The sequence below is a fragment of the Prinia subflava genome, chromosome 19 (genome assembly GCF_021018805.1).
Source record: "Prinia subflava isolate CZ2003 ecotype Zambia chromosome 19, Cam_Psub_1.2, whole genome shotgun sequence".
In the NCBI taxonomy this organism is placed as follows: domain Eukaryota; kingdom Metazoa; phylum Chordata; class Aves; order Passeriformes; family Cisticolidae; genus Prinia; species Prinia subflava.
Genome location: NC_086265.1, coordinates 7,678,544 through 7,695,327, shown reverse-complemented (window position 1 = coordinate 7,695,327; position 16,784 = coordinate 7,678,544). Strand labels below are relative to the sequence as shown.

Sequence of the window (16,784 nt, the reverse complement as noted above, 5' to 3'; positions counted from 1 at the left end):
TATTCTAAATATATATCTTTTTCCCCTCTGCAGTGCCAAAGGTCTGCTAAATTCACACAGATTTAATGGACACGAAGAGCAGATGGCTGGAGGCCAGTGTTTGAGCATGTCTGTTGTGCAAAGCAGCACACACTAACAGCGTGTACACCAAGAAGCTTTGTGTGTGAAGAGTGGATGAATAGGAATTCATCTGGAAGAAAAGGAAGCACAATGGATATCATACAGGAAGTTTATAATGAGCAATTGAGCCTGGGTGCTCAGGACTGAGTGACACTGGTCACACATGTGGCCAGAAAGCCCACACTGATAAGAATAGCTGCAGTCAGCCTGCTTTAGCCAGGAGCCACTTTGAGAACATATGGCAAAACAAATGATTCAATGCAATCTGCTCGTTCTGCCACTTCCCCTAAATATTGCTGTACTCACATCCTCTGCTTTTTGCCTTATTACAGTGTTACTATTTCAGAGCATGGAAAACACCTGTAGGGATGACAGAGACCTACAGAACTACTAACACGATACGCTGCTGTGGAAATTCTCATGCTGTTTGCACAGATCAGCTTGAGATGTTTACACATACCTTGCTTCTTACTCGTGTGAGAAAGGAAGAGAAGGGAAGGCCAGAAAGCTTTATGCTGTTTGCTCCTTTCTCTTCCTTGCACACAAAAATGGATGCATTCTCCCAGCACATCTGGATTTCACACCAGGCACCCCAGCTCCTACCCAGCACCGCTGCCCGTAAGGTTTGTGAGGCTCACAAGAAACAGCAGTTTTACCAATTAAATCTCTATTCACATCCTTCAACTTTTTAAAATACCAACTTTGAGGCCTATAATATCCCAAAATCGCAGTAAACCATTGAAGGTTTGAAAACTTTCTTCCTTTCACAGAAGTGGCTGTACAAACAAATAAGCAAACACACTACCTAAGCAGTGATGTCTGAAACATCACTGTTGTCCCAACTCATTCATCTATCAGAAGTCTTGCCATGTTTATTATTTAAAGAGCCACTGATTTCCACCAGAATCAGACTGTATAGACTACAAAAAACTCCAGTCTGCTGGTTTTTTTAGATCAGCTTCTCTTAATGGCAAAGGGAAGGTGTTTGAAAACTTGAACTTTAACAACAGGAAGGGACAACAGGAAGTAAAAACATATTCTAAGGTTTTCATTTAGTTTTGTTCTATAAAACTTAGGCTTTAGAAACAAATCTAACCATTGTTGGGGATCTTAACTGCATGGAATCAGACTGAAAGACTACTCTTGGTTTCAGTGAGGTTTCCTGGTTTCCTGGTTGTGTCAGTAAGCTGCTGTGTAACCTGGATTATTCCCTCCTCACTGTGCTCTGCCTTCTCTTTGCTCTCTTCCTTCCTGGTCATTGTTTGGGTCATTAACCCTGACCCTTTGAAGCTCTAAATGCACCTTGGTATGTCATATGTAGTCCACGAAAATGATGGGATTACTCACAGAGAACACTTACACATACAGTGTAAATACACACAGTCAATTAATTTATAAATACATATAAACATCTCCACTGCCAGCTCCAATTCTGGTTGTTATCTACAGAAATTGATCTTGTGGGGCACAGTACCATGTCACAGTGCAGCTCCAGGTTTAGGTCTCCTTTGTTAGTGTGAAGTCTCACATATCCCTTCTTCTTCACATACTGATATCTCACAGCATCTTCTTCAATAGCAGCTGCATCAAAGCAGAAGACAGTAATTAGCTCTCTGTAAGCTTGCTCATTGATCTTTAGCAATCATCAGTAAATGATTCATACAACCTATTGTCTGACCTCTTCTCCTGTGCTACTAGGTCTTGAGGGATCCTACTCTGCAATTCATCTATGATCTATGATAACCTTGCATTAAAACACTTTCCATAATAGTAAACCACTAACTCTTTGAGAACCAACCAAATAATGTATATTTTAAATCCCAGAAGCATTCAGTATTACAAGCTATAATTTCCAAGCAATGTCTGCCAACCACAAACGTTACTTTGAACCCAAACTGCTCCTTGTCAATGCTGCAAGCCAAGCAGGCAGTCATCAGTCAGCCACAAACTGCTGACATAGAGACCTACCCAGTCCTGAAAACAGCTCAAGCTGTTACTGGAGACATCACTGGTAAGTCAAACCAAAGGATTAATCTATGATGTTTCCATTCCCATTTTGTCAAAACCTCCAGTTAGTCAGACATTTTCAGTACTCAGTCACCTACAGATCACTGTAGCTTACCAAGAAAAGGAACTGAATTTGGTAAACAGTTTTAGCAATGAGTTCAATCTTTGCTTAAGTATGTGCAATTTAAATTTTACTGCCCAAATTTCTCAACTGGAAATACTAATGGCTCAGCTATTTAATCAATATCCAAACTAAATAAATCTTATACATTTGTGTTTAGGCTGGAGAATAAAAGGAAAACTTTATTGTATTGAAATGTATTTTCATGTGAAAAGCAGTAAACTAAAAGTTACCATCACAAAATTGCTGTTGTTCTACCTAATACTGTGGTAGGCCAGAAGAGTGGGCAAGGTTTTGTACGGTATCTGAGGAGAGATTGTATTTCATTCCTAACTTAGAAAAGGGGATATGTCCATTTGTCATCCCCAGGCATAGAAAATGTCCCATTAACTTTCACTCAAGAGAAGTAACCTTCATTCAAAGCCAAAGCTTGATCATAATTGCTCCAATATTCTCAGAACAACCTCACTGGAAAGTAAGGATATATCTGGTCAGGGAATACATTTCCATGGCATCAGCACTGACCAATTACCACTGCACTCCTTCAGCCCTCATAAATGTGTATGTGCTAAGGAGCACACATGGAAACTTAGAAATAAAGAAACAGTTTGTAGGTAGCTGGTTCTGGTACCTGCTTCGTGGGTAGTTTCAGGCACCATTGCAGTGGAGGTGAAGGAAGCACTTACAGCTCCAGTGGAATAGTGAGCCTGTTTGCAGAGGAAAAAGCAAGAGAAAAAGACATTAGATCTTAGAATTTATCTAGCAAAGATACTATATAAGCATTAGGAACACACAAATGCCATCCTTCTGAAGGCAGACTTTCTGCTGTAGCTCCTACTGAAGGAAACAAATACCCAGCACAGCGATAATTCTCCATCTGTTGCCCACATTTGCTCTGATGGAACTGTAGTTAAGGCTGCTCATGCGCTGAGCCAAAGGGGCTTAATGCTTGCACTACAATTTAATAATCACTATGCAGAGATTCTACTATCAGAATTTATTTGTATGTTCACGGGTGGAGAAAGGCAAGGAGTATTTCTGCCAAGACATCTGTAGACGTCTCCAGTGCTGCTGAGTGGAAGGAGAATGCAGTGAACCACAGAGATCCTGCAGGGGAGAGCAAACCAGCCCCTTCCCACAGCTGGCCCTGCTGCGTGCAGAGGCACCAGCCCATCATCCCCAAGGTCTATTTTGAGCTCTGTAATTCTGCAGAAGGGAAATGCTAACGTCACACATGGATTTTGTAGTAAATTACAAAGATCTAATAAACCCAGAGACATGTTCAGCAGTTCCAGGGAAATGCCTGTGATGAGTCCAGGCCAGGTCAGTGCTCATTCCCTAAGGTTTCACTGCATCCTAAGCAAATTTACAGCTATGCCCAGCCATGTCATAAGCTGACAATTTGACTCCCCAACACTGTAGAGCTCAGCCTTACCTCTGCTCTCTTTTTTCTTCTCCTTACTTTTGTTTTTGTTTTTAATACCACAATGTCCCAAAAAAGGGGGCATTTGTGATCCTACTCCTTGGTCACATACACTCCCTAATCTGTCCCTAAGCCCTCTCATTAAAAGCTGCGTGCTGCTGTTAGTTTTCATGTAAGTGTAATCCAAGCCAGTAGGCACACACATCCCAGAATTATTAAAGGACAGAAGAATACTCTCTCTTGCTCATTTCAAACAGCCTTTGATGTAGGAAATCTAGATGCAGATGAATTTTGTCTCCTGACAACCATGAACATGCACCTGGAAGAACATCGTTTAAAATATTCCACTAAACCCTGCATTCCAGTGGAAAAAGAAAATGGAGGAGCAGCTGGGGATGATTTATGTATTTGTCCACACCAGAAATGACTCACCTGCACTACCCTTAAGGTGTGCTCTCTCTGCCAATAAATGCAGGAAGCAATGATAAACAAACTCAAAGTGAGATTACAACCTGGGAAAAAGGTTCTGGCAACACATAAATAACCACATCATAAGGATTCCTCCTTCTTATTGTGATTCAGTTCTCAAATGTTTAGATTCATTTGCAATGATTTAACAAATAGAAACTCACTGACACATATATGCATGTCTAAGGAATCCTGATATGATTCCCATCTTTTCATCTATGACAAATTTCTGTGTGAGAGGAAACAGAAGGAGCAGTGTTTGTTTATACTGCAATACGGCCTCTACGAAGAAAAACAACTATTACCACTCTTGAAGAAGTCAATCAGTACCAAACTACAAATTAAATCAACTTACTGCATTCAGCTTATCCACTTTCTTCTTTTCAGGGGCCTTCATAGTAGCTGCTAAAATATCATCTCCTTTGAATTCCTTATAAAGCTCCAGTAAAGTTTCTCGGGTCTCTGTATTTGTATTTTTCAAATAGTAAGATGGGTCTGATTTTGCTTTTTCTTCATCTAGGTAAGACAAAGTTGAATCACTGAGAATTAAAAGAAACATTGTATTTTGTTCTCCTTCAGTTTATTACATAATTAATGATGCAAAAACTTTCCAGACATATTACTTTTTTCTTAGAACAAAAAGTTTAAAAATAAAAAAATACATATTCCTCCAGACACAATGACAAATAGCAATGCATAACACTAATGACAGTGTAACCCAAAATATAGCACAATAAATGCCAATATGATGTACAAGAAAAAATAAATCAAGCCAACTATCACAAGAATTTATTTGAAACCACTAAAAATTATCTAAGTCCATTCAAGTCTTGTAAAATTTTTATAGAACAATAAAGACAAAATACAGTTGGGTACAATATAAACTTCTGTCTTTCATCTCCTCACTGAATGGCCAGGCCTGTGATACAAAAATCCCAGGATCAGATATTTAATGTGACAGTAGCAGGAGGAGGTTGCTGGACTGGACTGTGGTCTTTGATTTAGTTAATATTTTAATTTAATATTTAATTTTTAGAAGTTTCACTTGTCTTCTGTCTTGGTATGTTTATTAATTGCTGGATATTACACATTCCATAGCGGAGATAATACTCATTCTGATCAGGGAAATAGAAAGAAATGCTTGCTTGCACAATAGTAGATTAAAAAAACCCAAAACCAGATATAAGCATAATAAGCTAACCACTGAGAGATATCTTCCAGAAAACAGAGTCAATTCCACAACATCATCTTCAGATTTTGCCATTTTGGCTTGGTGTTTTCTCAGCCTACCTTCAATTCATCCTTACCTGGATCAATTATTTTTATGTTGTTCTTAACATGAAAGAAGTTTGAGACATTGAACTTGTCCAGGTTTGTTGGATCCTAAAAATAATAATAATAATAATTTAAAAAAACTAATATCAGAGATCTTGGTAGGCACATATTCCAGGGAACAGACTAGACTGAAGAGCAGACACCATAATCGATAAACAGGGAGAGACAGAATAACTTCCATGCTCCCCAAACCACAGAAAAATGAAAAAAATATGAAGCAATCAACCCCAACCAGCATCAGCAATGAGCCTGTTCACAGCAGACTCCTTAGGGATGTGGAATTCAGTTCCAAACATAATATTGCACACACATCACCTACAGAAGCTACTACCAGAACTCAGCCAAATCTCCCCTATCCTAGAGAAGCAAGAACAATGCAATCCCCTGGTTCTTTCCTTTGTTCTCAGCTTTGGTCTAAGATCTATGCAAAAGCACATCAGCTCTCTCCTGCTATTTATAATCCTAGGCCTGATTTGCACATGCTCTGTGAACTTTTGCAATGCATTTCAAAATACAAATAAAACCTCAGAGCAAGTCTCTGCAGCAAGAACTGTTTTGACAGTTGTTTTTTTCACTACTGCTTACAGAACTATGTTTAAAAATGATGAAAAAAAGAAAAAAACTATTATGAAAATTCAATTTAGTGGCCACTGGAGGAAAACAGCAAAAACACACAGTCCATTAACTGTGATTCTTTATGCTCTCTCTAGGCAACTTTCTGCAGAACTCTGACCTTTCGTTAGAGAGAGTGAGACAAGGAATGCCTACGGGTCATCTAGGTCACTTTATACTATTATTAAACAGTCTTTAATCCTCTCCTTACAATGATTTCAAGGTTTTCTCCTCAAGCTCCTCTGCAGCACAGAAAGGTCAAAACATCAGCCCAGGACACCCAGTCACTAATGGAAAGTCTATCTTACAGAAAACGATTCAAACTTTAAAATACCAAACTAACAAAATAATATGCAATAGTTTCTAGTTCAGGATAAAAATAATGCAGCATATAATGCAAAAACCCATGACCTAATGTATAGTATTAAACATATTATCCTAAAAAATTTAACAAAGCTTCTCAGACCACCATGGTTGATAAAAAGTTTGACAATTTCATCTCTGCCAGAATGCTTAATACAAGCAGAGCTGCTAGCTCCATAATTTATAAAATGATCTAATTATGCCTTTCATTCATCCCTGAAATGGTATGCTTCCACCAGAGAGTACATTTTGAGTTTTACTGCTGGTACTAAAACCAAAACACATTTATGAAATCAAGCTGTGTGATTCTGTACCTTAATGTGACCTCCTGGCTTTGTGCTGTCCCCTTTGCTAATCACCAGATAACAATTTGCTATTGTTTGCTGTCCCACTATATCCCTCCAACAGATCTTCACTGAGACAAAAAACTGCCTCAGAAAATGACATCTTTAAGATTTGGCTTTAGAAACAGACAATCTTTAAATAAAACTACTAAAAAAATTAGGAAATTCGGATCTATTTTTTAGCCATTTTTGTTTCGTCTGACAGCAGCACTCAGGTGTATTTATTACTTATTACCCTACATACATATTTATATATGTGAATAGAGATGATTGTGAGCCTTGCTTTCTGACAGCCAAAAAGATGCACAGAGAAAGTCTGCAGAAAGAACTCTGTTTTCAAAAGACATCTTCACTCCCAAATGCTCTGCAGCAATCATGAGCTGCAGCTTTCCAAGACAGCAAGCACTGCTCTGCACATAAATGTACCACCTCAAAAGGTGAAGGAAGGAAGGAAGAAAAGGGGAAAAATATCTGTGTATTAATATTAATAGAGATAAATGGATTTATAGCAATCCGTGTCTGCAGCTCATGGCAAAGCTGAAGGGTAAGGCTAACTTCTAAAACCAATTTTTCATGGACAGGAGGGAAGGCAGCAGTAAAAATGAAACAGAAAACACCTTCATGATGTTCCTCTAAATAAAGCTTCTTCATTTATTGATTTATTGATTGTTTAAAAATAAATAAAGGACATCACAATTGCCAGTGCTTTACAAAACCCAGGGCCTTGTGCTCAGGGTACCACAAATCAGATTGGTTCACACTGTTTAACAGCCACAATTCATTCAAACATCTGTGTGGCTTAACCAGCCTGATCACAGGCATCGAGCAACTCCAGAATATTTTACAGCCCCTTTTCTTGCAGGGGGTTTCTCAGGGCTCTCCAGTCACCAGCCCTGCTTTGGCAGTGCATCTATTGCTGTATGAAGGCCAGAAGACCACAGGGCAGCTCCTTCTCCTTGCACAGCAGCTCCCATCTGCCCTCTGGGAGAGCTGAACTCCAAAGCCAGAACCGGGACCCAGGTCCTCTGCACAAGTCCCTCCATCACATCCACGTGGATCATCTGTGCCAAGGGAAACCCTGACAAAGGTTTGGTTTACAGTGCTGTCTCCTGTACTCCTGATTCTGCAAAGCAAGTCTCACCACACATCGAGAAGGGGGACAACCCACACTCCTACCCCAAAAGAGACTTCCCTCTGTCAGTGGAACAGCCCCTCAAAAATGGCTCCTCAAACTGAAATTTGAGTATCATCTTGTACATGACACCTAGGACATGTTTATTCCTCCCTCTAAAATACAGCATCTTGATATACTTAGAGGAGTTTGATTAGAATTCGTTTGATTAGGATTTGTGTGAATCAGAATTAGCATACTGTGAAAGTACTGCAGTGAATACTAAGCCAAACACAAGACACCAGTTGCTTCTACCTGCCCCCAAGAGCAGAAGAACATCTGACCAGTCCAACCTGTACTGCAGAAGACACAAACCATTTCCTTACTGGTGGTACCGAGTCCTACAACATGAGATACACATTTTTTAAAGGTAAAGCTATGAACATTTTGTAAGTTTGCACAGTCTTTAGACACATCACTTCAGGAAGAAAACTGTCTAAACACCAATAATTGGCCTGCCAAGCTCCTCTCATTGCATCCATGACAGTTACTGGGCACAGAATCAGAGCAGTCCAAACGAGATGCCACAGGGACAGGCAGACAGACACACTCGCATTGTCAAAGCCTCAAGCTCTAATGAATTAATTGCCTCTCCTGGTCAGAAAAAAAGGCTGGACTCATGGGATTGTTCCCAATCTTGTTAAGATTAAAGCCTAGAGCCCAAAGACCTAAAGAAATAAGTTCTCTATAAGTGCACAGAAACCAGAAAGGAAGATGAACCATGGCCTACTTTTGTTTGTCTGAGCATGTTTAAAAATACATATTCAAAACACCATGGCTGGCAGTCTCAGGGTTTTTCTAATTAAGGTTATGAACCATAAACTTTAGTTTAGCAAATTACTAGCACAGATATAGACTTCAAAGGTTGCTAACTATCATCACTATTAAAAATCTCATATTTAATGTTTTCCTGAAAGCTGAGCTCTGAAAACAGCTAGTCTCAAGTTTTATACCACTTGTTTTTTTCCAGTCATTTTCTGGTTTTACCTACTCAGGGAAACAGCTTGAACTGTGTTAATCTTATGCACCACATACAAGCCCCCAAAAAGCAGGTTAAAACCAGCAGGTTTCAATCATGTGATTTCTTTTAGTGCTGATTTCTCTCTTACCATTTGGTTGGCCATGCTGCATCCCTAATTATCCTCAGGACTGTCACCCTCACTGTCACTGTCCCACTTCTTTACCCGCTACTCTGCACGTCCATTGGTGCAGGATTCTCCCTCACAGAGACCTCACCCACAACCGTGAGGAAATCTGCTCTGACCTTCTGTCACACAAAGAGCAAATGAGGAATAGCTGAGGAGTGAAATATCAATTAACAGTGTGCAGCTCAGCTACCTCCAGCTCTGCTCATTAGCTGTGCTTCCTGCCACAAATGTCAGTGGTGTTTAACAGCTTGTCTTGTCCACAGCTGATTAGGTTATACAGAAACAATAAAACTGACATAAGGAAGCACATAACAGTATGAGGCTTTTTTCCCCTTTCACAGCAGCAAACCTGTTAGCATTTAGCCAGACTTGGTGTTGTCTTCTCTTCCCCCCTCCATTTCTGAAGTGCAAAGATGTATTTGTCAGTGTGCACCTAGCAGGGAAGGCTCTCTGCAGGCTGCCACCACAGCACTGTGCCTGCACCCCCTGGCACAGCAGGGCAGGGGCTTTATTGCAATTCCTTAGGCAAGGAGGAACCCCCACGTGCCTCTGCCTCACCTGCAGCACTGCCACTGAGCACAGCCACATTTCTCATTAAATCCCCTGCCAGCACACAGCTCAGCAAGAGCTTTGAAGAGTTTCCAGAGCAGGAATAATTTCTGCCGTACCCTCACAAACTTGAGTTCGTCTCTTGTTTGTGAACAGAGCCACAGTGGAGGATGACAAACTGACAGGGTGCTAAAGGGGAAACTGTTCTTCACTCTTCTGAACACTTCCTAGCAAATGGGATGTGAAAACTGGGTATTTCAATATTCTTTCTCTGCTCTCCTCAGGACCTCTTACACTTGCTGGGATGGGAAGTTCAGCAAAGCCGTACCTGACCCCGTTCCTGTCTCCACCCTGAGCTGGGGCAGACACCTGCTTCAGCCTGCCTAGATCTGAATCGAAGTCTAATGCACCATTATTTCAAGAGCTCTGCTCAATCCTACCTTGAAACCAATTGCAAAGTGAAATGATGAACAGCAATGTACCAGAATGGCAAGCAGAAGAGGGAGGTAAGAACACTGCAAACGAGTGTTAACAATATCAGCTTTTCCATTATAGACACCCTATCCCCACAGATCTCCAAGTGCTCTACATCCTGCCTTACCCATTAAATGTAACTAATTAATCTTACAGTACTCGAGTTGTCTGGCAGCTGGGAACACATTCATGACATTTTCAAGGGATGCTGAGTTAGGCTGAGCTCATCATCAAGGTAAAGATTATAAGTGGGTTTAAAGTTATGAGAAAGGTAGACAACATATAACAGCAAATTCTATTTAAAAGAGACATGAACCAGTAAAGTTGGGAGAAAAATTATCTGAAATAATGATAAGGAGAGAGAAACTTTGAGAAATGTAAGACCTGCAGTGCAGAAGATGGAAAGCTTAACTTGAGTTTGGAGCAAGATCACAAAGCTAAGACAAGGAAATTTAAACTTTAGTGTAAAGAGCTACAGTCTAAAAACCCAGTCATACTAGGAGTGCTGTATCTAGAAGGGTATCATATGGAATAATGACATGTGCATTTCTGTCATCATCAGCAAAATCCTAAACTAGAATCCGCAACTCCTTCCGCCTGAATAACTCCATTCCAGCACTGCTAATGTATCTTGCACACCAGGGTATGGTATTGCTCTTTACCTCCTGCCCTGACTGGCTGGATAATATGGCCATATGCTGATGAAAAACTGCCATGCTCCACTCCAGGACATTCGCATTTCAACGGGGGAAAAAGTAATTTCTGTATATGGACTGTATACGTGTAGGAAGCACTGTGGATTCCTTTACAAAGAGAAACACATCAAAGACCTAAGACAGGATTATTAACAACTAAAGTTGTGACTGCTTTTTTTTAGTTAGTCAAAAAGAAAAAGTTGTCCTTTTTAACAAGTAAATAGCACATAAATAACTGCTACTAAATTCAAAGCAACCAGATGAGGTGGTGCTTAGCAGAAAAGATAACAGGGTGGATTATGACTTGTGTTTGAACAATGTTTAGCACTAAGAACAGGACAAGCATATTATGCAATTCTGCCTCCTCCTAAAAGAGTAAATCTTTCTTGTTTTGTTTTTAATTATATATATTAGGAGAGATAAGACAAGTTTGAGGTCAATTGCTATTAAAATCCAAGCAGATGTAGGATTGTCCTTTATGTCTCAATAAGGAAAAATGTGATCATACAAATAATCTGTAAACATCCATCATTCATATTTTCCACTTGTCACATTGTATTTCACTCCCAAACACAGGTACCCCATCTGTTTCCTAGGACATTCAGAGTCAGCCTCTGGAAATGCTATTTTCTATTGCTAAACACAGCTATTACAGACAGCCCTATTCAGCTGCTATTTGCAAAGCAAAGAATGTTTTTTATAGCAACTTCCTTCACATCTACTTTTTTGCCAAACAGCAGGGTCAGTGATACCAACTCCATCTCAATTCCAGCTCTCTTGGATACCACAGTACTCAATTTACATGGGGGAATGAGAAAACAACAAAGTGATAAATTTCAACACAGAACTGAAAGGTTTTTTAGAGAAGGAGGAATTGGGGTAGAGCTCTGAAACACAACAGATTGCAGTCATGAACTCTGGCTAAGAAACAGAGCCACAGGTGGTGGAGCTTGGCAGTGTGAAGCCTGAAGCCACCACGCTGCCTGCAGTGTTGTCAACAAGAGAGCTTGTAGAGGAGACACCGGTCTGTCTTTCAATAATTTATATGAAGAAAACACTGTGAGAAAATAACAACACATTTCTCTACCACATCTATTTAAGTAATTCTAATACCCAGGCTAGTTAGTCATGCCACTTCAGGTAGAATCCTGGCCTCAACAAAGCAAGTCAGGGTAGGGCAGAATTTGAATAGGAGAAATCAAGTTTTGTGTGCAAGTTTGCAGTGGGTGTTGTGCAGTGCAGTAAATGGCTCTTACTTCTACCTCAACAGCCTGAAGCCATTTTAGACTGCTAGAAATAATTCTGAAAAAATATTTAAAAACTGATCTGGTAAAAGGTCAAACTTTATCTGGTCAACAGCATTCACATGGTTGAATCTCTTGCAGTCCAATCCCAAGATGGAGGTGTCTTTGCTATTTCTAAACTTATTTAAGAAGAATGCAGCACAAGAGTGTACACTGGAGAAGTTAACACCAATCCACAATGAACTGTTCACTCAGGAGGATCAAATCTACTCACACATTATGAACACCACCCTCAGTGGAGGGGAGAGGTGCAGGCAATGTGTAACTGTGACCTTGGACTGCACAACTATCAGAGCCTGCTTAGTTTCATATTAGACAGATCCCTCCAAGCAAGACAGAAACCCACCATGTCAAGAATGAAGATGAAAAATATTGATAAAAAACTCAGACAGAGAACGACTACATTTTTAGATGTTGCACATTGAGATTTAGAGGACTAGAGCAGCTGTGAAAAATCAAAGCTAGGCAAGTAACAGGAATACACTCTTCATATATACATTCAACTCCAACCCTACAAAACATACCAAAATATTTTTTTAGTGACTACACATTTCAATTGTTTGTTCAAAATAACTCAGTTTTCCATATGGGTGCACAGACACATTTTTAGACACTTGTCCTTTTTTACTTTTCCAAATCCATTAGCAACCATGCAGTTACACAGAAATAACATTCTGTTGGGAGTTCTCAATCAGAAAAAGGCTGTATTTTTTCCATCCATTGGAATAAAAACATTTTACTTTGTTGCATTAGCTTGAACACCAATAAGCCCAAAGGAACAGAGGAAAAATATTTAAAAACATGCTGTTAAGCACTGGGGAGTAGGGAAGAAGGCTTACACTTTATTTAAATTTAAACATAAATGAAAAATATTTTTCTATTTGAATTAGACTGTATTGGTCTTCACTAGTGGCAATTAAGAGTTCCTGAGATGCATACTAATTCATAATTTCTATAATAATGATCCAGGAGTCTTTTTTCTCCTGTTTTGAAATTATGCAAGCTTAAAAATACCTACTTTTAAACAAAAGTTTTAGATCTTTCGAGACTAAACTTCATTCGTAAATAACTCCCTTTTACACTGTAAAATTCACAATGCTCTTTTAATTTTTGTTTTAGTTTTCTTAAAATCAGCAAAAAATCAACATTGGTATCTATTAACAAGCAAAACATTCCAAACAAGCAATTACAGAAAGTCCTCTGGTTTGCTGCCTTACTCTACATTTAGAGAAACATTCCATGGAAAACACTTTTCTGAACCTTTGACTCTTTTATACATCTTTGGAAGAGTAAGATGGACAATCCACTTAATTCTTCAGGTAACATGCCAAGCTCCTAAAAGTTTAAATACTTCACATTCTAAACCCTGTTTCTTTTGATACCACAGACCGTGTTACTACTCATCCAGATTGTGTCACATGGAATCTTTGTGGCTCATCTGGACAACAAAGAAATGACAGTGAAGTTTCTCTGTTCAGTAACTCCAGTTTCCTGCTAGAGCAGTGTGCACAGCAGCATTTCACCCTCTGCAAAATAAACCCTGCACGGTGTAAGGTGCAGCAGAGAGAAGAGCTCACCTGCAGAGTGACAATGTCCTGCCGAGTGAAGGGCTCATCTGTCAGGAGATCCTTGTAGCTCTTTGGTTTTATGTTCAGCTGCTCAACTGCCTAACAGCCAGGGAAAACAGATAGCAAAAATCAGATTCTTGTGTGTAAATATTCCATGTAAATATGTGGTATCAATAAAATCTTAAAATACAAATCACCTCCTTCTCAGCTGGCAGCTGCAATATTTTCATTGTGGGCTTTAACAAGTGAGAAGCTTTTGTGTCTCATCCCTACAAAACTTGACAGTTTTGTGTGGTTTGCTGGGTTGTTTTTTTTTTAAGAGGAACCTTGCAGTCTCCATTCCACAGTTATGTCTATCATTCAAATCAAATTAAACATAAAAGTACTGCCAAAATTAAAAAAAGAAATTCTTGCTTTCAGTTTTCTAAGCTCTTACCTGCAAAAGACCCCTGAATCTGTCTTATTTACCCAAACATCCTCTGTGCTCCTCAGATGGAAGGGATAATGTTCTCCCAGTACCTCCAGAAGTCCATAAATTAATTCCATGCTAATAATAAACCAGTAACTGCTATTCCTTCATGTGGTACCACATGGCACAGCCCATGCAGGAAGCCCAGTGCTGCAGATTGCAGCAAACAGAGCAGAGTCCTGCAGGACTGACCAGGGCTTAACAAACACCACTCTCAAACTCATCCTTGCCTGTTAACCCAGCAGCCAAAGCCTCCTGCTTGCACAAAGAACAGAAAATACCTTCTACTTTAACCTGATCTTGACTGCTCTCGCAGGTGAGGACAGCTCTACTGCATCAGAACGAGTTTTCAAAACTGTAATGAACCCAGCCCTTTCCTTGACTGCAGTGGTTACAGCCTGTTCCTCCCTCAGTGTCAGGATGCCCCAGCAGAACCCAAAGAGATGTTCCAGTGTTCAGACTTTTCACAACACTGGATATGGATTCATTAACTGAAGGATATATTTGCTACTGAAAAAATAAATAAACCTTGCTTTTATGGTAAGGACTATGCAAAGAAGTCACAGTCAAAATTCCACTTGGGTTCACATAAATGTTCACAAAACACGAATAAAAATGCAGTTTAAGTGTCCATTAAGGGATTCTTTCTCCTATTCTCCCAGCACCAGAGAGCTAAAAAGCTCTTTTTTATTCAAGGACATGAATAGAAATGAGGCAATTTGTGTTTTTGTGATGACACTGTATCAGAAAGACAACAGAAAATTTGTATATTAATTCAACTGAGAGGCATATAAAAGCTACTCATTTTGAAACACAAGATTCAGTACATGCATATTAACTTAAGAAAAGGTTTTAGAAATGTTATTTAATTCATATTCTAAAGTTGTTCCTATTTTGAAGGCTAAAGTTGGACAACAATTTGTGAAGTCAGTTCATGTCCCATCCTTCATTTCCCTGGCTGTAAAACAAGAATAAAATTTACCTGTCTTTCTAAAACATTTTGTGATTTTTACTGAAATGCATCAAGCATAAAATATTAATAATGAAATGCAACAGAGAACCTACCTCATAGGCAAACACATTTCCAGTAGTCTTGATGGCCACAATATGGGAGTTATTCGTAAATACAGTAAACAGCACTGGACAGTGGTACTTGCCTGGTAGAGGGAATAAAGTTTAAATTTCTCCAGAAGACCTGTAACTGTTTTGAAATAGCTAATTTCTATGATCTCTGTGGATGACATTTACATTAATTTTTAATATAAAGTGTAACTTCAGTGTGTATTTAATGGCGTTTTAATACCATTTTCATTCTCTAGTGACAGAAAAAGTGCTAGAAAAAGGAACAGTTAAGAGAGCTATAAAAAAAGCAAGGAAAATGCAGTTTCAATTCCCTAACACAGAACTTTGTCCAAGTTGCCTGATGTTTATGAAACACCACAATATGATTGTTACTGTTGCAATCAAAGATCTATTGATAACGTGAGCCTGTACCTTGTGTCCCGTGCCCTGTACCGCCCTTGCTCCCAGGAATAAATGTTTAGCTCATAGCCTACAGAAAAGTTCACAACAGCTCTTGTGCTTTAAGCAGAGGGGAACATTTTCTATTCAAATGTGGCAAGCAGAATGCCATTAAATCTGAACACGTTACTCAATAAGGAACCCAGCTTCTGCTCTAATCAAGCTGTGAATTTTCCCAGGAGGGTCAGCATAAATATTAAGCAAGTCAACAGCAAGCAAACTGATGGGAGGCAATGTTGGAGGAAAAAGAAAAATGTCTGGATAAGCTCTGCAGAAAGCAATTAGAAGAAGGTTATTAATACTTGATCAGTTTGCTAGAACTGGGAGTTTGGGTGAAATTTTTGATATAAGCTGGGCCCATTTAATTCTTTTTTTCCTAATTACCATTTGAAAATCTAAAGCAGCAGGGAGGCCAGAACAGGCTGCTCACAGCACCTGCAGGGACAGGGGAGGCAAACACCTGCAGAGACTGGCTGCTCACTGTGCCACCAGAGGCAGCTCTGCCCTGATGGCCCCAGTTTTAGCTTTCATGTATTTCAGACTCTGTGCTGCCTAGGTGAGGAGCTCTGGGCCTCATGGTAAGTGTTAATCAGCTCTCTGCACAAGGCAGAGAGACAAAACAATCCTTTTCCAGCTTGGAACCAAGGACAACCCTTACAAGTTTCAGACCCAAAACAACATAAACAACAGAGTGCTGAGGGGAGAGAACAAGGGGGATGGAACTTCATAACCTGAAGCTGTAATTGGACAATTAAACCCCAATATGCAAATGGAACAAAACTCATAAAAGTGTAAGCCCTCATGACCAGTCATCCATTTTGTGACCATTTTGGGTCCATCTTGGCTGTAGCCCTGTACTGGGGCTCTTGTCCTGCCCAAGGTGTATCCTTAAAGGCCTTTTAATAAATACCTACTTTATTCCATTAGCTCTGTCTAGTCCCTGTTCCAGGTCAGCCTTCCCAAGGCATCAGCCCCCTGCTCAAGTCAAAGCTGAGGACACTTTTGTTAATGCCACCAGGGCTGAAGGACAGCCACTGCCACAAGGGACTGAAACTTGGGAAGTTTAGAAAGGGATTTTTGCACGTGGCATCA

At 39.7% G+C, this 16,784-nt stretch overlaps 1 protein-coding gene across 1 annotated transcript in view; it reads right to left on the bottom strand.

Annotated features, from left to right (window-relative positions):
• The window catches only part of PPIL2 (peptidylprolyl isomerase like 2), a 68,140-nt gene that overhangs the window by 35,471 nt on the left and 15,885 nt on the right, over nucleotides 1-16,784 (bottom strand). Inside the window, exons 7-12 of the mRNA XM_063415822.1 lie at nucleotides 15,237-15,328; nucleotides 13,712-13,801; nucleotides 5,447-5,522; nucleotides 4,495-4,655; nucleotides 2,880-2,955; nucleotides 1,595-1,701 (exon numbers count right to left, since the gene is read on the bottom strand). Coding sequence (XP_063271892.1) covers nucleotides 1,595-1,701; nucleotides 2,880-2,955; nucleotides 4,495-4,655; nucleotides 5,447-5,522; nucleotides 13,712-13,801; nucleotides 15,237-15,328 — 602 coding nt within the window. The remainder of the gene's footprint in view (nucleotides 1-1,594; nucleotides 1,702-2,879; nucleotides 2,956-4,494; nucleotides 4,656-5,446; nucleotides 5,523-13,711; nucleotides 13,802-15,236; nucleotides 15,329-16,784) is intronic.